Here is a 25,955-nt window from a genome sequence, read left to right on the forward strand (position 1 = left end):
TTTGTTTCTTTCTGCCTTTGCTTTGCCTTTTTTTTTTATTTCTTGTTTTCTTCTTATTTCATTTTAAAGTCAGCAAATTGTGTTTCTTCACATCGGGTTGATCTCTGTGCAGCGACGCCAAGCCGACCCGAGCCATTTGCTGCTGTATAATCGAAGAAGCGACGCCGATGCAGCTTCTCACATCAGCGCCGGCTTCCAGACGTCGGCCTTCGTCGCCGTTTGCCGGGCGCGTCACTTCAGCGGCAGATTATAGGAACATCGTTTGATGCATTGGCTCATATTGTTTAAGGTCTTTTGGCTCGGAGCGAGGCACTATCTTCCCCTTTCCAGTCTCCCTGTCCTTATTTTTCACTGTCTCTCTCTCTCTTTCTCTCTCTCTCTGTCTCTCTCTCTGTGTTGCCAGCGGTGCGCCTTGAACTCATAATTATAATGCAATTATACTCTCACAGGATGAGCGAGTGAGTGGAGACAGAGACGGTTTCAGCAGAGACAGAAAAATGCAGAGCACAAGAGAAAGAGAGTGTTTCTGAAGAGGAAAGAGACAGAAACTGAGAGACACAGAGAGAGAGAGAGAGAAAGAGAGAGAGAGAGAGAGAGAGAGAATCAGAGAAGCTCCCTGGTGGAAAGACAGGAGGAAAGCTGAAGAGCCATGAAATATTCTCTCTGAAGACACTCGGCCTGCCTGCAAGACTTCAGTATGCAGAGAGAGAGAGAGAGAGAGAGCTGGAGGGGTGGTATAGGAGGATGCAGAGACAGGGAAGGAGGTGGATGAAGGATGGGAGGGAAGATGGAGATAAACGCTGGGAGTGAAGGAGGGAAAGAGGTCGGCTCGAGATCAGATGCCCGGCTGTTCGCGCTCGGTCGGGTCGGGTTTGAGTTTTCTCCATTTAGGTTTTTAACGGGTATCAGAGACACGGCGTGATGCTTTTGACGGGTGCAGCCTCATTTTAAATTGACATGTTTCATCCACCCGCTACAGTCACTGGACACCCTGAAGATAAACATGCACAGATGTAAATGCACACTAATTACGTTTGGATATTGCTTCCTGAATGCAGCATTTCTGACGTGTGTGATATGCAGATGTTATTGGGGGGTTTAGGAGCCTCCTCTGGTCATGCGTGCAGTTCTTCAGTTTGCAGGGCTGTGGCAGAGATGCACTGGCAAAATAAAAGCCCCACATATCCTGTCAGGAGGGGAAACACTAGTTTTAAACATGAAAGACCTTGATATCAGCAGTTTTTTTTTTTTTTTTTTTTTTTTGGATATACGGAAATATCATAATGCTGACCTGTTCAATAAGCTGGTTGAAGGGAGGCTGTGTTAGAGTTCTTATATTCTGCCCGAGCCCAACCCTACCCGACATTTTAGGGTCGGGCCTAAAATGTCTGTGAATCGGTCGGGTCGGGTCGGGCTTCGGGTTCTGGTTCTGTGTTTTACTGTCGCCGCTGAAGGACGAAATATAAATGAGGCAGGCATGAAGCAGAAGGAGAGAGAGAGAGAGAGAGAGAGAGAGAGAGAGAGAGAAGAACGGGGATAACAGTTCAGTGCTAAATTAAACCATTTTGTGCAGAACTACAGTAACTTTACTAACTTAGCATGTTTTATGAACAACTGAACATGTGAAGCTGCCTTTCGCCAACTATCAGGCGACTTTCAACAAACACTTTGATATCGCCGAGAGGCTGAGACGAGGGAATTTGACCTGCTTGACTCAATAAAGCCATGATCCGATGCTGCATTTCAAACCTTTATTGTTAAAAACTGTGAACCAAACATTTAAAATCACTGGCAATGCGGTCAGCAAAATGTGAGCCTCCGCCGCTCACCCCCTCTCTCCAGCTCACTCAAAAAAAAAAAAAAAAAAACGCTCTCAAACCAGCTGATGTCACTACTGAGGTGAGTCGACGTGTGCTCCCTATTCATAAAGTGACTATCAATAATAAACCTGGCACCAACACCAACTATTATGTCCGTTCTCTCACTGCGACTCGAATTTGTGCGACCGGCACTGCTAAATAATGGCGAATTTGGCGATCTTTTTTTTTTTCCTCTCCTTTGTTTTGTTTTTTTCGGGCTTTATCGGGCTGTCGGGCCTAAAGTTTGGCTAATTAGTCGGGTAGGGTCGGGCCTCGGGCTGGCCCAGTCGAGCCCGGTTAGCGTAGGAACTTAATTTTCAGGCCCGATGAGAACTCTAGGCTGCGTTCGCACGGCTGCATGTAAACGGAAATGTTAGTGGATTATTCGTCTTCATTAGCAATCAGCTTATAGGGCCTTCTTTGCAATAAGAGCAAAAACTGGAATATTTTGTGCATGTAAACGTAGTCTGCGATGAGTTTTATTGAGGCTCTGGCTGGTGATTGTTTGATGGGATTCTCGGGCTTTGTTCGGGTTCAGGGTCTGTTTTTTTTATTCATTTTTAAAGCCCTGATGAAGGTGGTGGCCATGTTTCAACCATTGAAACTGGCTTTTTTAATGATTTAGCCACTAAAATAAAGGCTTTTAAATATTTCTTTCCTTTTTGTCATTTTTCCTGATATTTGGAGTGCCTCGATCAGCCTCTAAAACTCTGTGCTCCCTGTTTCAAGCAACCAGTCGTCTTTTTTTTTCTGTTTGTCTGGTTGAGTGTTTTGGTCGAGTTTGAGGTGTTTTCCTCCGGCGCGGTCAGGTCGCGTTCAAAATATCAGGCCTGAGATTCAAGTTGTGTTGGTGAGCGAGGAGCCGGGAGGAGGAAGGACAAAAGACGGAGTGAGAAATGAGGGGAGGAGGGATGGAGAACGCAGAGATGGACGAAAACAGAAGATGCCAGATGCCAGATGAAGTGAAGGAAAGGCGGCAACACATAAAGCAGAAAGTCAGGGATGATGGAGAGGAGGAGGAGGAGAAGGAGGAGGGATGAAGGCAGAGAGAAGATGAGTAGAAAAAAAGGACGAGATGGAGGGGAGAAGGATTTAGATGCAGAGGAAAGAAGAAGAAGAAGAGAGGATGCTAGAGAGGGAAGGAGAGAAGGATGCTCAGAGGGCAAAGAAGATGTCAAAAAGAAGGACAGAGGGATGAAAGAGAAGATCTGAGAGGGCCGAGGGAGCGAGGGAAGAGAAACGGTCGATGTTTTGATAGATTTGAAGAAGTCGGGGAGATCGGAGGGGGGAGTGAGAGGAGCGAGAGAGGCAGAGAGAGAGATCTGAGAGGCCAAACGAGACTCAAAACGTCTGAAAAACTCAGATTATCGAACTTTGAGACTCTGAAAAGCATGAAAACGCCTCAATCGCAGTTATTAGACGTCTTTCTCACCACATTATGACAGCTTTATTTTAAATAGTTTTCTTTTTTTGGTATCATGCAGCTGTAAACGGTCCGATCCATTACATAACACCATAATATTCAGTCGTGCAGCTTCAGCAAAAAGCCACGGCCGGGTTTGATTTGGTACACGGGTTTGATTTTCCTCCTCTGCTAATAAATAACACGCATTTGCTCCTCGTGCATATCTGCTCTTCGATTCACACGGGAAACAGTTCGTGCGACATGCCGGGCACGTTGCCGCTTCATCCAATCAGCTGCGATTAACATCACCGGACATCACGCTTCCCATTTTCAGTTTCAGGACATTTCATCAGCTGTTGGACGCTGGTTTGAATGTTTTTTTTTTTTTTGTTTTGTTTATTCCGGGTGTTTAACTGGTTGCATGTATAATTCTGGGCGGAGAGAGTGAATGCAACGAGAGATAGAGATGGAGATGGAGATGGAAATAATAAAAAAAGGCAGAGGCTGTGCTCGGGACGTACGGAGAAAACGAATGTGGGGAGAGAAGAGGTGAAGTAGATGAATAAAGATGAGAGAGCGAGTGAAGAAGGGAGGGAGAAGGAGGGAGATGTTGAGATACCCTAACCCTAACCCTAACCCTACTGGGCCAGCCCGAGGCCCGACCCTACCCTACTAATTAGCCAAACTTTAGGCCCGACAGCCCGACAAAGCCCGAAAAAAAAGAAAGGAAAGCAAAAAAAAAAAAAAAAAGATCGCCAAATTCGTCATTATTTAGCAGCACCGGTGGCTCAAATTCTAGTAGCATACTTGCCAAATCTCCCGATTTTTAACCCTTTCTCCCGCAATGCTCCCGGTCAGTAATTTCTCCCGCTAATCTCCTGATTTTACATTGAAGGAAACAAGTCAGATTGTGGGGGGGGGGGGTTTGTCACAGTATCCGGCCATAGCGGCCAACACTCCCGTTTTCTAAGACCATTTTTAGAAATCAGGTGAAGGATTTTATATTTTTTGGATACATTAATAATATAATATTGATGATAATTACTAGAGTATAATACAGTATATATGTAATATACAGGAACTCAAGGGGTAGGATCTTATAAGTTTTTAACTTCTTCCTACTCTCTTTTGAACTGGCCCTCTAGAAAATAACATTGAATTTATGTTTTTTTTTTTTTTTTTTAATTTCTTCTACTATTACCCTGTTGTTGCATTGCCTGTTGTCCTTTATACAACATGTTCAGAATAAAATAAATAAATAAATAAAACATAAATAGGGATAGACTTACAGACTTGTAGTGAATATAGTCTTATTTTTTCATCTCCATTTATTTTTACAGTACGTCCTTTTTCGACTTGATTTAATGAGTGTTATGTCACCGGATGATGAGATGGTGTGTGTGTTTAGGTGTGTAGAGGTTGTGTCCTGCTAAATGTTGTCTTATGTCTTTAATATATCTCTGTAAGGACCATGTTGGAAATCAGTGCATGCACTTTTACATGTCGTCCTTTGGATTTGAACTCTATCCATAAATCAAATCAAATCAAATCAAAAGGTGAGCATCGTCTAACGTCAATGATGGCGATCTGGAGAAAAAGACGAGGTGAAAAGGAATAGAGAGAGAGAGAAAGAGAGAGAGAGAGAGAGAAAAAAGTGGACAAATGTGCAAAAAGGCCTTGGGTGAAACTCAGCGAGAGATGGAGGAAAAGTTTAACGGCGGTGTGTTTTGTAAAGTTTCATCGAGGGCAGCTGCAGCAGAGGGAAAAATAAATTAAAAAATAAATAAAAAATACAAAATAAAAGTTTGGTCTCGAGTCAAAACCGGGGAGTTTCCGGAAGGAGGTTTGTGTTTGCAGGCAGATCTCGGCGAGGTAAACGTGAGTTCATCAGCTCGGCCGCTCTGATCTCTCCGGGTTTCACATTTCATTTTCACCAATCAGGTCCTGGTTCAACGCTGTCCAGCAGATCTGCGGCTCAGCGAGGCTGGGACTGAGACGGATTAATCTCATTTTTGATCTACTGTTTTTTTTTTTTGTTTGTTTTGTTTTTCAGTGAATCCGTTAGTACAGGCCAAAGTGACGTCTTCACGTTGCTTCTGACCAGCGGCCAAAAACTTTTTATGAAGCTATGAACAGAAAAACGAAGACCTTGTTAGCATTTTAGCGATCTTAGTGAAGCTGGAACAGGCAGAGGTTTTGAATTTTCACTGATTAAGAAATGATAACCATTAATAAACGATCAAAATCATAATTTTCCATCGATTGGCCTGTCATTTAGCACTAAAATTTAACACATTAACACATCAGACTTGGCCTTCTTGTTAAAGGGACAGTTCGCCCATTTTGAAAAGTGTGATATTATTTTATTTCCCCCCGGCTAACATTCTTAAAAATAATCACATTAATCCTCTCAAACTGTTGAGTAAACAAAGTTTGACTTTTATGATGTGTAGCTGAATTTTACAGACCATAATAATGATTCAAACTTATGCAGAGCTATTTTACCGTGCGGTCTGATCTCTCTGTGTTGGTCCTCGCTTTCTACGGCGGCAGGTAACATGAACTGTGTGTGAAGGAAAATAAATAAAAGAAGCTGAGCCTCGTCTCTCCGTTCACAGCGAAGCGTCGCTCAGCAGGGAGGAGAAGATCAATCTGCCGGCGCTTGTTGTTCGCCATCGTTATTTTGTCATTTTCCATTTTTCCACTTCAAAGAATCTAAACGGTTCAGTCTCGAACGCTCGGCTCTCGTCCTCTCACCGTGACGGGGAGAGATCGCACGGGCTGCTCCTCTCTCTTCTCTAAAAACGAACCCGACAACTTTTCCTGCAGCCGCATTTTAAATCAAACGCTTTTTACTTCCACTGAGGGAGAGTTAACTTCCACTGAGGGAACATCTACAGAAACGCACGGCAGGTTATTTTAACCACCGCCTCAGCGTCGGGTCGGGACTGAAGCCTCCCAGCTCGGCTCAGGGCGGAGCAAGGTGCTGACTCCGGTGGTGGTTGTGGGTTTGATTCCCACCGGGGGCCTCCCACTCCTAGAATATCTCCCCTCATGGGGCTGCGAGGTGCCGTGAATAAAAAGCTTCCTGCAAATCCCATTTTCCCAAACAATCTGAGCAGCAGCATCTTCCCAAGACGCTGCGTGCGTCCCGACAGGCCGAGGCGCCGGCTGCAGATTGGATTAAGTCCTGGGCTGGGTGTAGAGGCGGCTTGATTAAAGCACCAAGGGTGTGTGTGTGTGTGTGTGTGAGTGCATTATCTAAAACGATCTCCTTCTCTTGGCCTTTTTTTCCTAATAGACTAAAGCTCCGTGTCTCTCCCTCCTCCTCCTCCTCCTCAGATACACCAAGATGAAGACGGCCACCAACATCTACATCTTTAACCTGGCTCTGGCTGACTCCCTGGTCCTGGCCACTTTACCTTTCCAGGTAAGGCTGTATCGACAGGAGAGTGGGACAGTGTGAACGTCACACCAGTTTTGGAAACTCGCTTAACCCCTGAACCCCGATTTTACCTTCAAATTCCCTTTAAACTGAATGGTATTCAAATGTGAATTTTGGGGGTGAAGCAGCCGCCTTATAATGTTCTACTTGTGTGGTGAACAAAGTCCTCAACATGCAGAACCCTAACCCTTTAGGACAGAGCTCTAAAATGCCACTGCTCGCTTTGAGGAAAAGATCAGCAGAAACGTGACGATTATTCATTTTGTAGATATTACACCAAACATGCAAAACCACTGGTTTGGTCCTTTAAGTAGCTGTGAAGATTATTTTTTTCTCCTCCATATGGAAGGACAGAGTCACATCCATGTTGTGTCTCTGCAGCTTCATTGATGCTCCATCAGACTGATAAAATATATTCTTTATTCAAAGCTAAGATGCCAGTGTTTTAGGGCTGCAGAATCACATCAAAAAGAAAAATATCCCTGTAATTCAGCAGAACATGTTTGGGATCTTTGCAAACCAAATAAAGTTAATTATAATAGTAATACTGGTAGCACTTTACAATAAGAGTACAACAATTAACGCTAGTTAACGTTAGTTAATGCCGTAATGGTTAATTAACTGTTAGTTAATGATTATTATGGCATTTACTAATGTTAATAATATCAATAACCCTTAAATAACATATGAATTAATATAACACATTAGTTAACGGTTAGTTAACTGTTACTTAATGTTTATTACCTGTTACTTCATGTTTATTACCTGTTACTTAATGTTTATTACCTGTTACTTAATGTTTATTACGGCATTAACTAACGTTAATTGTTGTATTCTTATTGTAAAGTGTTACCATAATAATAATAATCAAAGAGGGTGAATCTTCCTTAAAGCTTGAAGGCAGCCATCATAACCCGAAATATAAAAGCATTTCACTCGATTGTTTATGTTTTTATGTACATTTGACCTCAAAACATTGTTCCATTAGTTTTTGCATGACCCTGAGGGGTTTTCTCCTTCCTCGGCCTCATCTGCCTTTCCTTAAATATCAATACAAATAAAAATAAAAATAAGGTGTGTTTGTTTGTGGTTGTTTGCAGGGTGCCGACGTGTTCCTGGGCTTCTGGCCGTTCGGTAACGCCCTGTGTAAGGCCGTGCTCTCCATCGACTACTACAACATGTTCACCAGCACCTTCACGCTGACGGTGATGAGCATGGACCGCTACGTCGCCGTGTGCCACCCGGTCAAAGCGCTGGACATGAGGACGCCGCACAAAGCCAAGGTGCCAGGACAATAACACGACAACACGATTCGCTTCACTGTCAGTCTGTCTGTCTCTTACTGTCTGATTAAACACGGAATGCATGAAGTGGGAAAAAAAAAATCCAAAGAGTCATGGGAAGTGATCAGAGCCCAGCAGCCAAACAAAACCTGAAATATTAATTTAATAAAAAAATATATATATATATATGTATATGGACAGAGAAAAGAAGGACAGTCTTAGAATCTTAGTGAAGCTGGAATCAGACTCTGGTTGCTTTCATTATCAAAATTATAATTCATTTTCTTTTTATTAAGTAAAGATTTCATCCCCAACTGTGATATTTTCCATTTCAAAACCTTTTTACGCCACCTGTGCTCCCCTAGAAATAAGTGTTGACATGAAATTAAAGCACATTATAGGTCATTTTAAGATTTTAACAAGGTATAAGGCTCATCGTATGACCCTCGATTTTTTTTTTGCAAACGGTGATGTTTTAAAGGATTTTTCTTTAATATTTGAGTTTCAGGTAGTTTTCTAAAAAGGACATAAAGGATCTTATTCTATTCTTCATAAAGTAACAAGTGGGTAGATTCTGGAGGCAATAAACACTGACAGGGAAGTGGTGAATAACACAAAAAACACTGAATTGAGACAACTTTTAGAGCATAAAACCCAGCTGGAAATGACTCACGTAAAGTAAACACACCATGTAAAAACCAAATCATGAGCTTTAAAATGTATACAAAGAGTTTAACATGGTGTGTTTATGGGCATTTATCAAAATAAGAGCCTTTTTTTCTCTGAGAGACAGATTCCTGTGCGACTCAAACTCCTTTAAACATCTTTGAAACTGAGCGTGGAGGTGGACTGGATACTGAAAATAATATTTATGTTAATTTTTTTGCGGTATAGTTAATGTTTCTCTCTGCTTAATGTCTGCGTGTAGGTGTCAGCTCCATGTTGGGAAATTAGAAGAAAAATGCATAATATAATATCAAATGATACCAGTGATGTTGCATAATGTGGTGTAATTACTGTCACTGTGCTGGGAGTGGGCGCTGCCACCGGGTCAGATATTAGACAGCTGATATGCTGGTTTTAAATAATATAATCAGATTTGCGATGATATTAATGGAAACCAACCTCTGATGTCTTTCTACTCCATTTTTTTTTAAGAAACCATTGTGCCATATAATTTTTTAAAGCCTATAAAAGCGACTTTGTTGTGACTGTGCGCTTGATAGAGATGCACACAAAAAAGAGGTGTCTCTTTGGTATTATTGCTGTATTAAAGCAGATATTAAAGCAGATGCGTGCTGCTGTCATGTATTGTGGCACATAATGCTTTGATATCAGGATGATTTATACAGGGAGGGTGAAATAAAAGCGACATTAAGACAGAAACAGGATATTGTGCTGCCGTTTCTGTGCTTGTATGGGACACGTGTCAAAATGTAAGATACTAAAATGTGTCATTTGAGCAATAGTCCAATTTGGTTGTTATTTTTAAGCTGGGCCGTATTAAACCTTTGATATCCGTCATCTAAAATACAGCACAACCTGGTCGCTAACTTCAGAGAGGAGAAGCTCGCCGCTCACCATTTTTCTTACCCTGCGAGCCTCAACAACCTTCAGGCATGTCCCTTTTTGAAAACAGGAAACTGTACCCCAAAATAATAATGCCTTACCTCGCCTATATCCAAGCTATTTTACTGCGAAGACGGTTACTGCTGCGTTCACTTGAACTCGAACCTCAGAAATTATTCCCGGTAAATTTTCCGAAGGTGTCCGCGGTGTCAACTTGGCATAAACAGACGCCCACAAGAAGAAATTTTTCCTCTATTGGGAATTCCAAAAGAGCATCCATTTTTTCCTGAGACCATGAACGCCACGTTTATGTCACAATTTACATGACAGAAGTCCCGATGTCTGAGTTCCAGTGAATGCAGCATTAGCCGAGTTAGCAGCAGAGCAATGTGGATGCATAAATGCTCAATAAAACCTGGTAGAAAGCGTCGTTTGTCACCATTTTTGGGGTGGACAAGTTTGATTTTTTTTTTTTTTTTTTGGTATTTAAGTGTTATTTGGTAGTGACGGTAGAAAGAGAGAGAGGAAATGACACGCAGCAAAGGGCCAAGGATCGAATTGGAACCCAGGACGCTGTGATCAGGACTCAGCCTTAACAAAGAGGCTCGCGCTCTACCAGGTGAGCTACCGGGGCGCCCCAGGTTTGAGACTCATTCGACTGCGCTGCGAGTGCCCTCGTTTCAAAATTTTTAAAAAATACATAACGATTTCAAGGATGAAAACAAGTGTCCTGTCTGATTGTGCTGAAGGCTAGAAAAATGTTGCTGCACATCAGTGAGTTTCTCCTCACTAAAGCTTGAAGATGTGCTGTGTGGTTGTTTCAACATGGCCTGTGTTGAAAAAAAAAACAACAACTATATATAGCATTGTTACGGCATACAGTGGTCACTCGTTTATCGCAGGAGTTATGTTCTAAAAATAACCCTCAATAGGCGAAATCCGCGAAGTAGTCAGCTTTATTTTTTTTTTTTTTACAATTATTATAGATGTTTTAAGGCTGTAAAACCCCTCACGACACACTTTATACACTTTTCTCAGACAGGCATTAACATTTTCTCACTTTTCTCTCTTGTTTAAACTCTCAAAGTTCAAACCTTCATAGAAAAATAAGTCCAGTATTATAGAATGAACACATTCTGTACTGTACAGGAGACACGGCACTCTCTGGTCTACAGTCCCTTAGCCAATCAGGACGCAGAACACAATGTGCTGTAAAAAAAAAAAAAAAAAAAAAGCATGCAAAATTGCACTAAAAAAAATCCACGAAACTGCGAGGCCGCGAAAGGTGAACCGCGTTATAGCGAGGGACGACTGTATTCCTTATCTTCCCTTGTCAGCAGAGGGATTACAATATAGGCTGTAAGTCATAACTCAAACACTCACGCGAACTCACGTGAACAGTGATTGTGGACTCATTTCGGTCACCACAGATTTTCCAAACGGTGGTTTTGATCAAAAAAAGGCTGAGGTATGAGAGTATGAGCGCTACGAGTGCCAACACTGGTGGCACCACAGCATTTCTGTATTTTAAAGGCGAATCCTCTCCTCAGTGTGTCAGAGGTCAGCAGCTCTGTGGTCATTAAAGGCGTCAGTCTGCCGTGTCTTGTCCCTCCATCATGCTGACGGCCTCGGTGGCGTGGAGACAGTCGGAGCTCAAAATGGCCTAAATGTGACCTAAAGCCTCAGAGGAGATGCCCTCAGGGTGGAGTGTGTGTGTCTGGAGGTCTGGGTGGAGGTCTGGACCTGCACCGTGTAACACCGACGTCCTGTTTTACACTCAGGTGGTGAACATCTGCGTGTGGGTGCTGGCTTCTGCCATCAGCGTCCCAGCCATGATCATGGGAGACGTGGAGGTAGAGCTGGAGCACAACAGTAAGCACGCACACACACACACACACGCACACACACACACACACACGTGGACATAGCAAAACTGTACACATGAGCTCACCATGCATGCCTGCGAATGCATACTGTCAATACTATGACTACAAGGACTGAACCCAAACACACGACTCAGATGAGAGTTCAGCTTAAGTCTTTTAATAATAAAGTATCAACTAAAATTCACTAGAACAAAAGTAGCAACAGAAATTCACTCTTCCGAGGAAATCAACAAACAAAGGCAAGACAAAGTATCAAAGAGACATGAAACTTAACTATGACAAAACAAAGTATCAAAGAAAAATACAAAACCTGATGTGACTTGACTTGACGTGACTTGACGTGACTTGACTTGACTTGACTTGACGTGACTTGACTTGACGTGCCGTTACTTGATGTGACTTGACGTGACGTGACGTGACTTGATTTGACGTGACGTGACTTGACTTGACGTGGCGTGACTTGACGTGACGTGACGTGACGTGACGTGACGTGACGTGACGTGACGTGACGTGACGTGACGTGACGTGACGTGACGTGACGTGACGTGACGTGACGTGACGTGACGTGACGTGACGTGACGTGACGTGACGTGACGTGACGTGACGTGACGTGACGTGACGTGACGTGACTTGACTTGACTTGACTTGACTTGACTTGACTTGACTTGACTTGACTTGACTTGACATGACTTGACGTGACGTGACTTGGCGTGACTTGATTTGACGTGACGTGACTTGACTTGACGTGGCGTGACTTGACGTGCCATGACTTGATGTGACTTGACGTGACGTGACGTGACGTGACTTGATTTAATGTGACTTGACGTGACTTGATTTAATGTGACTTGACGTGACTTGACTTGATTTGACTTGATTTGACATGAGGTGACTTGACGTGACGCGACGTGACATGACATGACGCGACGCGACGCGACGTGACGTGACGTGACGTGACGTGACGTGACGTGACGTGACGCGACGCAAAAACAAACACATGACCAAACAGGACGAACTGGCACAGGACAATGGGAAACATGGACTATATATACACACACACAAGGTAATGGGAAACAGGTGGAAACAATGGCAGACAATCAGTCCAGTGGGAAAAACACAAGGGGAAAGGCAAGTGACCTGACACAAGAGGAGCGTGGGATTTCAAAATAAAACAGGAAGTCACGAGACAAGACACAAGAACAAAACCTAACAAAACAAAACATAATTTCTAGGACATGACACATACTGCACTCCACACACACACACACACACACACACACACACACACACACACACACACACACACACACACACACACACACACACACACAAATGCATCACCAAGCAGATACAGCAGCAGTCTACATTCATGCGCAGGCTCTGAGACTCGTAACACGTCTGACAGTCTGCAGCAGTCGGTGTGAATTTTAATGCGCGTCATTATTATGCAAAATGATGCAGCAGAGAGTCTCACACAACTTCTGCAGACGATGCCGGCCGACTGCAGGTGAGTGCAAAAATAAAGAAATAAAATAAAATAAAATAAAATAAAAATGAATATACAGCAGTGCTCGGAGGGCCCCTCTAAAAGCTGTTCTCACAGGAGGCGCCATGTGGATGAATACTTTGACAGCTGCAGTTAGTCAAGACGTCCCACTTCATATTGTCGAACTCGGGCTGCAAAACATAAATAAATAAATGAATGAATAAATAAAAAATCTTGGGAAAAAAGACTGAAATCACTTCTCTATATATATTTCTCTTCATTTAGATGCTTTTCCAAGTCAAACTCAGTGATCTGACTTCAGTGGTCAATTAAGGTGGACTGATATCTGCATTTTTCATGTTTTCATTTTTTTTTATTTACTTTTTTTTCACATAAAAACGGTTGTGATTTAATATTTTAAAGTATCCTGCACTCACTCCAGAATTTTGTTTTTCAGTGAAAAAGCATTTCAGAATCAGAATCAGATATATTTTATTGATCCCCAAGGGAAACTGGGTCGGATGCAGGAATTCAGCTTCAGTTCAGTCGAGTTTAGTTTATTGTCATTCAAACATGTTAAAAACAAGGAAATTTGTTCCCCATGTCCAGCAGCGTACAGGATAAATAATGTTATGCAAGGATAAAAAAAATAAATAAATAAAAAAAAAAAATAATCCATAGTTAAAAATCAAGCAGCAATAGCAGCAGGACGTCGCAGCAGGTGGCACTTATAAGTGAAATTGTAAGAAATAGAATAGGAAAATAAGAAATATGCATATATCTATATATCTATATATATATAGATATATATATATATATATATATAAATGTGCATCATGGAAAAATGTGTGCAATAGTATTACATATTAATATACACAGAAATGAGAAGTGATAATATGTAAAAAATAAAACTGCATATAGATCATGTGACACAGAAGCTCCTCATTGAAACTCGGACTAAAGACATTTTTCAGGTTTTAGTGTCTGAACTTCTCACTTTTCACCACATGCAGTATATTCACCTCCACTGCATGAGACCGTATGACAAAACTACTTTTTACTTTGTTTTAAAAAATGATTTATTAACAGTGTAGCTCCTCTGGTCAACCCGTCAAGTCAGGACAATGTCTCGACAGGTAAACCAGGTGTTTGTGAGTGGATGTGATAAAATATTCCTGATTGTGGTTCTGACTGACACATGATTGTCAAACCGTCCAGGTGATCAGGTGCTCACAGCTCGTTAACTCAGGTATGATGGAGCTCGTTTAAATGCAGACTTCCACAGGTAAACTGGTGAGTTTCTGTCTACGAGTTGACAAGCGTCACCTGAACGCACCATGAATCATTAATTAATTACTTTCTTCTTCACAGGAGAATTTGTTTTTTAAAATTATTGTGACTGTGGTCTTTGCTTTCATCTCTTCCCTGTTCTCTGTCTCTCTCTATTGTTGTGAATCTCTACCACTTTCTATGATAAAACTTACAATAAAGTCTCCATGTAGCTGAAGTTATGAACGCCACCTTTTGATTTATGACATCATCATCATAACAAACCCTCAAAACACACATGACACACGGTGCCGAGAAAATAAGATACAAGGAAACGAGAATAACATTTGATAAACAATATACAACGGTAATAAGAGATGAAAAAAGTAAAAAAAAAAAAACAAAGGCACAAGAAAGATAAATGACAATAAAATCTCTCTCTCTCTCTGTCTCTCTCTCTCTCTCTCTCTCTCTCTCTCACACACACACACACACACACACACACACATCATGATGAGCATGATGAAGTAGACCAGACAGACAGAATCACATTTCTCTTCCAATAACCGCTCATTGACTTCTGCTGAGTGGATCCAGCTGGGTCCCTCCTCATGCACCGTGCGTGTGTGTGAGTGTGTGTGTGTGTGAGAGAGAGAGAGAGAGAAAGAGAGAGAGAGAGGAAGAAGGAGAGAGAGAAAAATAGACAGAAGTACTGTTGAAATGTGTGTATCGTCCTAAATCATCTCGCTGAGGCATTCACATATTTTAGGATAGTGCTCTACACACACACACACACACACACACACACACACACGCATGCAGAGACAGATTTATAGTCTATTATTAATGGTGAAGTCGTGAGGTGGAACAAGCCCTTCTACCGAGCCACGTGTGTGTGTGTGTGTGTGTGTGTGTGTGTGAGTGTCAAAGCAGTGCGTTTGCCTTTTTAGGGCTGGGTGTGTGTGTGTTCTTGCTGATATATGTGCATTTATGTGTGTGTAAATGCACATATATGACATTGAGAGGGAGAGAGGATTACAATTCACTTAGAGGGCTCCTTCTGAAGTTAGTGTGTGTGTGTGTGTGTGTGTGTTTATGTGCGTGGGTGTGTGTGTGTGTGTGTGAGAGTGTATCATTTGATAGTCTGATATTTGGCAGCCTCGGACACTTTCATAAACTTGCAGCTCGCAGGCGGCAGGTTTGCCCAAAAAAGGTCAAACAGCTGCAGCTCCTCGAGGTCGGGAATCAGAAAATCCGCCGAAACAGACAAAACCTCTTCTCGCCATAAAGGGGCAGCGATCCGGATTTAGCACCAAACGACCAAAACACCTCCGCAGAGGGTCGACAGGGTTAAGATAAGATCGTCGTTTTATTGTCCCGTCCCGAATGAGAGAGGGTTGTTTTGTTCGAGTCGGTCCGGACAGAGCGAGGCGACGGATTCTGATTACAGAGATTTCACAGTTTAGTGCTGCAACCATGAGCCTCAGTGAGAGAGAGAGGAGGGGGGGGGGGGTTCTGGGACGTCCCGCTCGCTGCGGTCTGATGGCAGAGGGGATGAGGCTGACCGTCACCCCCTCATATTTTTGGCCGAACCCGACCCGAGCCTGAACCGAGATTCTGCTCGCCCTGCGTCTCCAGGTCACATTTACCGCCTGAAATAGCCTCCGTGTTGCCTTCAGTGTCTCGTAAACTCCAGCGTCGGGTCCCGTACCAGGCCAGGAAAGAGAGGGTCTTTTAGTCCTTACAGTTTTTATTGTCCCGCAGGAAATTTGCTTTCACAACCTGTCGGGCAACATGTATTTTTATTGTCATTAGTCATAATATTACTACTCCAACTATTAGTATTACTCAGCCCCAATACAATCAGACCTATAATTATCATTATTACTATTCTTGCTGTCATTGTTCCTACTACTATTATTGTCATTAGTAGTATTTTTATTGTTATTAGTGTTGTTACGATTAATACTGTTGATGCAGCACTGTTAGTATTGTCATAACTGCTATACTTTGGGCTTGGCCAAACTATACCACCCTAGGCCAAATCATACCCTTATTATCATACCCTCCATTATCTGCAACTAGGCCTATGAAACTAGACCTGCATATGTTGAGCCATTGAATCAACCTCTCCCAGAGCACCCAGTTTTTAAGCATACATGTGTGTTTATGTGTACATTTGGGGAAAGCCCTACCCGATCACTTTGCTTTGCTGCCTCAGGACGACTCGTCGCCCCGTCACTCTGAGACCCCGGGGGCAGCGTTTCTCTGTCCTGGCCTCAGGGAGGTTGAATAAACTCCCCACAGACATCGTGACAGCAGAGTTGCTCCCCATCTTTTGCCGTCTCGAGTTCTCGTTTCGATCAATATAGTTTGATCTATAAGCTATAAAGAGATGGAGAGAGACTCACCATTGTTTGCTGAAATTACCGGACCACGTGTCAAGAGATCTGTTAGACTTTTGAAACAACTCCCTCTAGTGTGTGTGTGTGTGTGTGTGTGTGTGTAATATGGACTAGAGGGGTATAGTCTGGCCTAGCCCCTAGTATACCCCGGGGTATAAACTGGAATGTGAGTTTCCTTCGGGATGAATAAAGTATCAATCTATCATCAAATATACCCCGGAGTATGAAACAGGCTAGCCCACTTTAGGTCTGAGGTCGAGGTTTTTCTCTTAAAAGGGTTTTTTGTGCTGCTCTTTGAGGAGATTTTGGTCCGTGGATTTGGTTTTCGATATCGGTTGGGTTTCTGTAAAGCGCCCTGAGATAATATCTGTTATGATTCGATGCTGTGCAAATAAAACTGAATTGGATCGAATTGAATGAATCAAACCACAGTATACAGATACACATACAGAAATTGTGAGTTTATTTCTTATTTTGCTTGTTCCTTATCCAACAAGTGCATCAACATTTTCTCCTGCAATACCTCAAAATACCTCAAATTGCTGCTGTGAAGGCGAAGCTCGCAGTTTCCCGGTCGAACTCGAACCGAAGGTGATGAGCTTCGGCCAGAAAGAGTAACATCACGGATCCCAGCGGCTAACATGAGCTTCCTCTCGTTTTCCCGATGGCCTGGGAATGCCTCGCTGATGTGAAAAGATGAAAATCACCAAACTTAGAGCTGCACCTCATAGCACTGATCTTCTCCTCCATACTCTACTCTGACTGAACTATTTATATTTGTGGGTTTATGGTGTTTTTCTTTGTTTTATCGTGCTGCTGTTTTAATTACCTGACTCCCACACGGGGCTCGTTAAAGTTTCATCTTGTCTTGTATGAAAGTGAAGCCGAGCGATGCTGAGGATGGACGGACGGACGGACGGACGGACGTCGCGTGCTCAGTCGGTCGTCCCCGGATAAATAAAACTTTAAAAAGATCTCCCATAAACTCTAATTTATTGGATGCATAAATGATTTAAAATGTCAGCGTTTATGAGTCTGAGTTAAAAGAGATTCGGTTTACAGCGGAAAGCTTTTCCTCAGCAGGGCTCATGGCTGTGAGTTTAAAAAAAAAAAAAAAAAAAAAAAGACCGGGAGCAACTTTTGATTAATTTAGTGGGTTAATTTCAAAATAACAGCGGCCACTTGGAAAAAGTGACAGATATCTCAATCATCTACCATCAAAATCACAGCAGGAAGCTATAAAACACACCAAGGTGGAGACAGGAAGTATTTTCAACTAAAAAAAAAAAAATAAAAATAAATAAATAATAATAATAATAATAATAATAATAATAATAATAATAAATCCTAAAACTCACACTTATTACAAGAAGCCTCCCTTTGCTCCTTTTTTTTTTTTTGCAAAGTTTTTTTTTTACAGTTAATGTCTTGTATGCTTTTATTTTTTATTTTATCTCATTTTATTTTTCATTTTATTCTATTTTAATCAAATTTTAATATATTTTTCTACTGGTTTCCTTTTCTTTCTCTCTTTTTTTAACCGGTCTATTCTTTTAATTTGATTTGAGTCGATGTCATTTTATCATGTGTATTTTGGTTGTTGTGAAGCACCTTTCTGAAACACTGTTAATCCCTCTATAATCCCTCTTTAATTCCTCTATCATATTCTTTTTTTTTTTGGTATTAAGAACTGACGCGTCATGGTAAGATGCTTAAGACGGATATAATTGAAATTGAAATTGGAATTTAAAATAAGAATCGAAATAATCAGGTTTTTTATTATCCTTTATGAGTTATCTCAGATACATCTCAGACATTAAGATCCTTTGTTATTTTAAACACTGGAGAACACAGACGAGGTTCAGTGCATTCAGACAAGAAGATCTAATAAAAATAAATAAGTAGACATTTTTCAGGAGGGATCTCACATCTCTTATTTATGTTTTGGTGTTGAACACGTCTGTTTTGGACGGAGCTTGTTTGTGTCGGGATTATTTGAACTGGAACATCCTGCTGCAAAATTTACTGCAGGAAACTCATTTCCCCCGAAAACACCCAGACTCACCTTGAAACCACCCGAACCTCTCTCTCTCTCTCTCTCTCTCTCTCTCTCTCTCTCTTTACTAACGTCGGTCTGTTTTCCATCTCTCCTCTCTTCTCCTGCCAGCTCGTCGCTCCACCTTCGTCCTCTCTTCCTCTGCCTCTGTTTACGTCTCTCTCTCTCTCTGTTTCTTGTCTTCTCTCTCCTCTTCCCTCTCCTGTTTCTTCCTTTCATCTCTCCTCCGTGCTCTTCACATCTGATCTCTCTCTGTCTTCTCTCACCTCTCACCCTCTCTCTCTCTCTCTCTCTCTCTCTCTGTTTCTCCAGCTGCTGTTTAATTTCGTGTCACCTCACTTCTTGGCTGGTGTCATCTTGTCGGGCACAAGCTGATTTTTCCACTCTATGTTTTGTTTTTTTTGGTAAATTTTGCAGTTTGCCACGACTTCACCTGGATGGGAAAATACACCAGAAGAGTGCTGATATAAATCGAGTCACGCTGGGCGATTTTGCTCCGAAAAATTACGCTTCTTATGTTCTGGTTTCTCCTCGTTCCTTCTGTTTGTCCGTCTGTCTTTTTAGCAGGATATCTCAAAACGTCATTAAAGGATTTGCATGAAACTTGGTGGAAAGGTTGATTATGGGCAAAAGAAAAATTTATGTATTTTTCACTCTGATCGGCCAGCGTGGGGCGTGGCAGTGGGCGTGGCTTCACTTAAAAACACATGTAACTTTTCAACGGATTCACACAACGTCATGAAACTGGGTGGAAAGGCTGTTCATGAGGCAAGGAAGCACAGATTAGCTTTTTAATCGGATTGGCCATGAGTCTGAGCTGTTGCCATGGTGATGCAACAGCAGCATCTACAACACTGTCCGCTTTGAAGTTTAAACAAACGACTAAAGATAATCAGACGTCGCTCTCTGTCCATGCTGCTGAAATATGCGCTGAAATAAATGCAATAAAAGCCGTTTCTACTCTCTGTTAGTCGCAGGCATCAGGCATTAGAGCTGTATGTCTGTTGAAACGGTTTCAGTAGCTCCTTCTGGCTGGTCTGAATCATACAGTAAATACCTAGAACATCACTTAAGAGCCTGAACTTTTATTTGCTTCTGTCACTGAATCCATCCAGTCTATCTTTGGGACAGGCGTCTGGAAGAGACCCGCCTTTAAGTCCTTTTGGACAAAGATGGGGAAAAAAAGATGGGAAATGAGTATTACCTGAATAAAACTGAGGCTACCCAATAACATATCAATTGATTGATGTCAAGTGATAAAAAGAAGAACAAAACGAGGGCTGTCCTTTAGCCAGGCGGTGTCGACGGCCTTCGACCTCAAGACATGAGAACAAAAACCATTCACATTTCCACCGTCGTGCCGATCGCCCCGCGGTCTTGTCCCGTCTGTGTGTAACTGGAACGAGTGGGAAGTAGGAAATGAGCAGTTAAAGTCTGCAGACCCGACACCAACTAACTACTGCAGAACTACGAACGGGAAAGGGATTTTTTTTCCCTTTACCTGCCTTCTACTGAGACCTCAGTTTTTTCAGTTTTTGGCAAACCGGTCCTTGTTGTGTGTTGGATCCCCACTGCTGCCATCTCTCTCACTACGTGTCACGTTACGTCCTCATTTGGCCAAACAGCGTTGATTTGGCGTCGGACATTATCCTCTGTCCAGACAGCGAGCAGAGCCCTGATGTCCTTGTTTGGACGGCCGCTTGTCCTCCATTTTTCTTTCCTCTGTTATTTTCCTGCCACAAAGTGAACTGGGCTGACATCTGGACTGATCAGCTGCACCGTCGTCCCACCCACATCCAGGTAAGCTCCGCCCACAACAAGATAAGCCCTGCCCACTAGCCTTAGCTCCGCCTCAGAGCTGGGTCAGCCCTGTGTGGGCCAAAGGGATCCTCTGGGCCCTCAGCAGCTGGAAACTGGGCGGGACAGCCCCACCAAGGAGCCAGCAGAGACCGGAAGAGATCATGGAGACACAGCAGGCCTTGACAAACAGACAGTGGCTTTCATTTGTCCAAACATGTCGATATACCAACCAGGAAAAGAGACTGGCTGTTTAGTTTGGGACTTGGCTTTTCAATGAAGATTTGAGTTTTAGCTCATATTTTCCCAAATCCCAACGTCTTTGAGTATTTCTGTGCTGTCCTGTTGCTCTGCCGCCAAAATGTGAACTGTACTCTGCAGTTTCCTTCGCAGTTTAATGCAAACAGCTCATCCTGCTCAGCATCTTTTTCTTTTCATCTCATCTGTTGTCTCACTTCTTTCTCTGTCGGCCGACTCTCTTCTTCCTGCGTCTTCTCATCTCTTTCTTTGCCTCCTCAGGTTTCTCTCTCTCTCTCTCGCTGCTTCCATTTTTATCTCCACATGCTCTCCCAGTTTAGGTTTCCCGTTCCCCTCTCCACTCAAAAAAAAAAAACAAAAAAAAACACCCTGGCTTGTCTTTCATTCCTCCGGCTTGGTTTTACGTTTGCCACAATCAAATATTGACCCGTCTAAAAAGGGAAGAGGTTCGGGTTTTGGCCGACCGGCTGCTCTCCTGCCCTCGGAGAAACAGGATCGCTGCACCGCATCCGGCTGCAGCTTCATTGATTTGTGCGGTGATGAAACACAGACGTAATGCCGTGAAAAAACAAGGAAAAACGCAGGGATACGTGACAGAGAGGAGAAAAATACAGATTTGTGCAGATGAGATGGAAAAAAACCCCACCTCAAATCAAACAAACGAAACAAATAAATGAACCAGCATGGAAACATGTTAAGGCGACAAAAACTGACCTGAATTGTCATGTTGGAAATAACAAAATTACAAAGTAGATTCCAAGTAATTGCAATTCCTCGACTTATTCCAATAGTTATTTAACCTGATGCACATTTTTTTAGTACATTCGAGGGTTATGTGAATGTCTTACAGCACCCGAATGTGCACAACCTCCATATTTCTGTTTGTCCTCATATTTAAATGTGAATTATTAGCACAAAATGAGGAATCGAAGGCCTCTTGTGAACCTCAAAGTTTTTCTTTTTTTTGCATTTCACCCCGTTGATATTTTTCTTTCTCTTTGGTGAGCCGTCAAATCTCCTGCCCCTTGGTGGTCTGCTGTGGGAAGCGATAAAACTTGTTTCCAGAATTTCCTTGAATCAAATCATTTTCTTGACCCCAGTCACTGATCTGCCTCATTCTGCCTTGTTCCAGCACTTTTATACTTGTTTCCAATGTATTTCCACTTGTTTTGGTTATAATTTCTGGGAGCAAGTGGGATTATCTCATGACACCGGTAGATTTTTTTTTTTTTTTTTTTTTATCCTAAGATTTCAACACTGAATATGAGATTATGTGTAGTAACATGGAGATTTTTTGCAGTGAGACCTGTAAAAAATAAGTTAAAACAAAGTCAAGTCGCATAAATAGAGTTTATAGTACTAATATGCAATGTTATTTTTTTTTTCCCAGAGTTTAATTGAAGTCCCTGCTCCAAAAGGACCATAAATAATAAATGAATGAATGATTAAATAAATAATTGCCCTTAAAGTCATAACTTTCCCAGGAATGAAGATGTTGACTTTTCCCCTTCTCTTTAAGGGAGGTTATTATTTTCTTCTGGTTTCTATTCTTGTATTTTGTGATACATACAGCGTCTTACATGCACAGTTTGCCACTTATTTTTCTAATGGCTTGCATGCTTGCTTAAGTAGCTGATAGTTGTTTTTTTTTATTTGTATTATATGTATGTATTTATATGTAGCACATTTTGAAATTAGGCCTTTTGTATTAGAGCTGCTGCCACATGACTTCAGTTGGAGGAAAAACACACACACACACACACACACACACGCTCTCACACTGCTCAGCACTTATTATCGAGGCTGTGTGGCTGTTAAATGGAGTGTCCAGTTCATTGCAGCTAGCAGGCGAGCGCGGGATCTGGTAGTCAGATATCGATCCGCCGTACGCCTGCAGCGACGGCCTGATCCCATAATAACTTTTATTAGTCCTCTGAAACAGCAGCAGCACGTCTGCAGCCGCTGAGAGGGTTTCAGCCCTGCGAGGGTCTCAGCCCTGTGAGGGTTTCAGCCGCTGTGAGGGTTTCAGCCCTGAGAGGGTTTCAGCTGCTGAGGGTTTCAGCCCTGTGAGGGTTTCAGCCCTGAGAGGGTCTCAGCCCTGCGAGGGTCTCAGCCCTGAGAGGGTTTCAGCCCTGCGAGGGTTTCAGCTGCTGAGGGTTTCAGCCTTGCGAGGGTTTCAGCCCTGAGAGGGTCTCAGCCCTGCGAGGGTCTCAGCTGCTGAGGGTTTCAGCCCTGTGAGGGTTTCAGCCGCTGTGAGGGTTTCAGCCCTGAGAGGGTTTCAGCTGCTGAGGGTTTCAGCCCTGTGAGGGTTTCAGCCCTGAGAGGGTTTCAGCCCTGAGAGGGTTTCAGCCCTGCGAGGGTTTCAGCCCTGTGAGGGTTTCAGCCGCTGTGAGGGTTTCAGCCCTGAGAGGGTTTCAGCTGCTGAGGGTTTCAGCCCTGTGAGGGTTTCAGCCCTGAGAGGGTTTCAGCCCTGAGAGGGTTTCAGCCCTGCGAGGGTTTCAGCCCTGCGGCGCCCGCCAGTCGCTCATTTCACCGTGTCGGCCGCGAGCTGGAGGGCTGGGAGGTTTCCGTTTCAGCAGAGAGAGCTGGTCCCAGTTTAATCCAGCAGCTCTCAAACTTTTTTCAATAATCTACCCCCTCTGAAATTTGTTTACCACCTGATCGGTGCAAGAAAAAAAACTATTAAAAAAAATCCTGTATATAGAGGAACCATTTAGCAACATCAGAAACAACAACCTGATATTAAAAACAACCTGACAATGTTTTTTTTTTTGGCTCACTTTCTGTTTCTTTTTCTCTTCTTCCTCCTTGTTTCCAGCTGCATCGCTGCTACGGTTCAACCATAAATCCATTTTCTCGAGTTTTTTCGGTCATTGTGAACAAACGTCCTCACTCAACGACCATGCCGGCACATTTTACCCTCTGCAGTCTTCCAACGTACCACTAGGGGACCTCATACAGCTGAGAGCCGCTGGTTTAATCAGTAGTGCAATGGAGAATCACAATTGATAGCTTCTCTTTAATTTAAGTACTGTTTCACTCGTTCTCCTCCTACTGCATTTCTAGCTCATAATACAGTTCTTTAATATGTTAGCTGATGTTTGACTGATAATAAAGAACAGTCTCTAGATATTTTGTGAAAAAGACCCACTTCTGTTTTTTGGACAGCTGTTCATTTTGATATCTTATCCTGACGAGTTTAGCAGCTAGGCGTGGACCAATAAGAAACACTGAGTATGAAATATGAAAATAATTCATGTGATGATTATTCTGGCCAAAAAAATTGCAATTCAAGATAATATCCCGATAATCACCACGTCCCTTAAGCGGCACTGGAATCACTTGACGGTACATTTTGCTTGGCCCCTCATCTCCCCGTCGTTCTTTGGTTTATTCCCACACATCTGGTTTATTTATTCATTTATTTATTTATTAATTTTTCCTCCTGTAGTGCCATGCCAGATTATGTCTGAATGTCGGGATTTTGGAATGACTGGAAAGATGCAGGCTTCCTCTTGTGGTAAATCAAAATAGAGCAGGAAATCGATTTACTGGTGAGCTGCACAGTTTTTTTTTTCAAACCATCCATAAGGATTTTCATGAATATCCTGATTTCTGATCATCCCATTAATGGAAATTCACTGCAATCAAGTTTTTCTGAGTGTTTTTTTTTTTTTTATTTTTTATATCACAATCCGCAATGATAATCTATATCGTCCCATCAAAAACAAGAATTTAACTCTGGAATTTAACAAGACACTGCATCTGATATTCATATTTTTTGCACCGTCAGGCGTGGACTTTTTTTTCCCTCCTGTTTCCTTCCTCCTCATCTCCTCCCTCCAACACCCCCCCCAACCTTCTCCTCTTATTTGTCTTTTCTTTTCCTCTCCCACATATCCCTTCCCTTCTTCCCTTCCTTTCCCTTCTCCTCTCCTTTCTCATCACTCTTCCTCTCCCCTCGTTTCATCTCCTCGTCTTCCTCGCTCTCCTCCCCGTGGCCTAAACAAACCGAGCCGCTTCATAACCCGGACAGCTGCAGGGGAAATCGCGGCGCGCCGGACTTGGTAATTGGGGTCAAAAGCCTTGCCCGAGGGCACGCCGGCAGGAAGGAGGCTATAATCAGCAGCCACCCTGCTGTCACTAATGGATGCTCTGCCAAATCAGTGTGAGGACTCGCTGGGAACGTGTCAGAATGTGTTTCCTGGCATCACATCTGTGCTTTCGTAGAAAACGTCTGTCTGTCTGCGGGCATTTAGCAGTACACAGTGACACTGCGCGCATGTGTGTGTGTGTGTGTGTGTGTGTGTGTGTGTGTGTGTGGATGTTTGACAGAAGAGGCTGAAAGCTGCTTTGGGTGGAAATAACTTATTAGTAACTAAAGTAAACTGAGTAAATCTCCCCCCTGGACCAATCACAGCTTCATAAGGCAAGGTATACATTTCAAAATGCGTATACACTATGTCATATTTTTATGCTTATTTTCCATCTTTTTCTTTAAGTTTTCTCCATTTCTTCTGTTCATGTGTTGCACTTTAAAAGTAAGAGTAAACTGTGTTCTATTCAAGATTCAAGAAACTTTATTGTTAGTTCTGCAGTTATGTGCCAGACATACAGAGAATCGAACAAAACAAAAAAAAAAAAAAAACATTTCACTCTGACCTTACCCACAGTGCAAACAGTGCAAAAGATTAAACATAAAAACAATCAAATAGTGCCAAAAAACAAAACAAAACCAAAAGCTTTAAAAGCAATATTAAAACAATAAGATAGTGAAAAAAAGAAATGCAACAAAAACACAAAAACAAAAGAGCAGCTTTGTCCCCGAGGGAAATTTGTCTCGGAGCAAAAAGCTGCATTCAACTGCTTCACAGAAATCAGGCAAAACGCCGTCACAAAAACAGCTTCATCACACAAAACATCCTAAAAAACACAGACTACACTTAACACTGACAGCACAGAGAAATCTGAACCGCACGCAAACTGAGCAAGTTAAAGAGCAAGAAAAGTGCAGAGTGCTAAAATGACTGTGCGTTAATTGCACGTTGCTTTATTGCATTAGTATTTAACATTGTTCATCATGGAGGCTGGAACTCTGTAGATATGTCTGAAAGTGCTATACAAAAAATATCATTATTATTGTCATTAGATTCACTTTTTGTTAAAATTTATTTAGATTCACTTTTTGTTGAAATTTATTTATTTGGATAAACCCCTTGAGATGCATCATCTCGTTTTCG

At 42.4% G+C, this 25,955-nt stretch overlaps 1 protein-coding gene across 2 annotated transcripts in view; it reads left to right on the plus strand.

Moving 5' to 3' along the window:
- Positions 1-25,955, plus strand: part of oprl1 (opiate receptor-like 1) — a 108,779-nt gene that overhangs the window by 65,955 nt on the left and 16,869 nt on the right. The window contains exons 2-5 of one of the 2 annotated variants that reach the window (XM_030055691.1): positions 6,607-6,694; positions 7,810-7,992; positions 11,343-11,414; positions 13,636-13,641. In XM_030055691.1, the coding sequence (XP_029911551.1) occupies positions 6,607-6,694; positions 7,810-7,992; positions 11,343-11,414; positions 13,636-13,641 (349 nt within the window). Of the gene's footprint in view, positions 1-6,606; positions 6,695-7,809; positions 7,993-11,342; positions 11,434-13,635; positions 13,642-25,955 lie in introns of both variants that reach the window. The other variant, XM_030055690.1, reaches the window with a different exon arrangement.

This window comes from Myripristis murdjan, chromosome 7 (assembly GCF_902150065.1).
Source record: "Myripristis murdjan chromosome 7, fMyrMur1.1, whole genome shotgun sequence".
Taxonomy (NCBI): domain Eukaryota; kingdom Metazoa; phylum Chordata; class Actinopteri; order Holocentriformes; family Holocentridae; genus Myripristis; species Myripristis murdjan.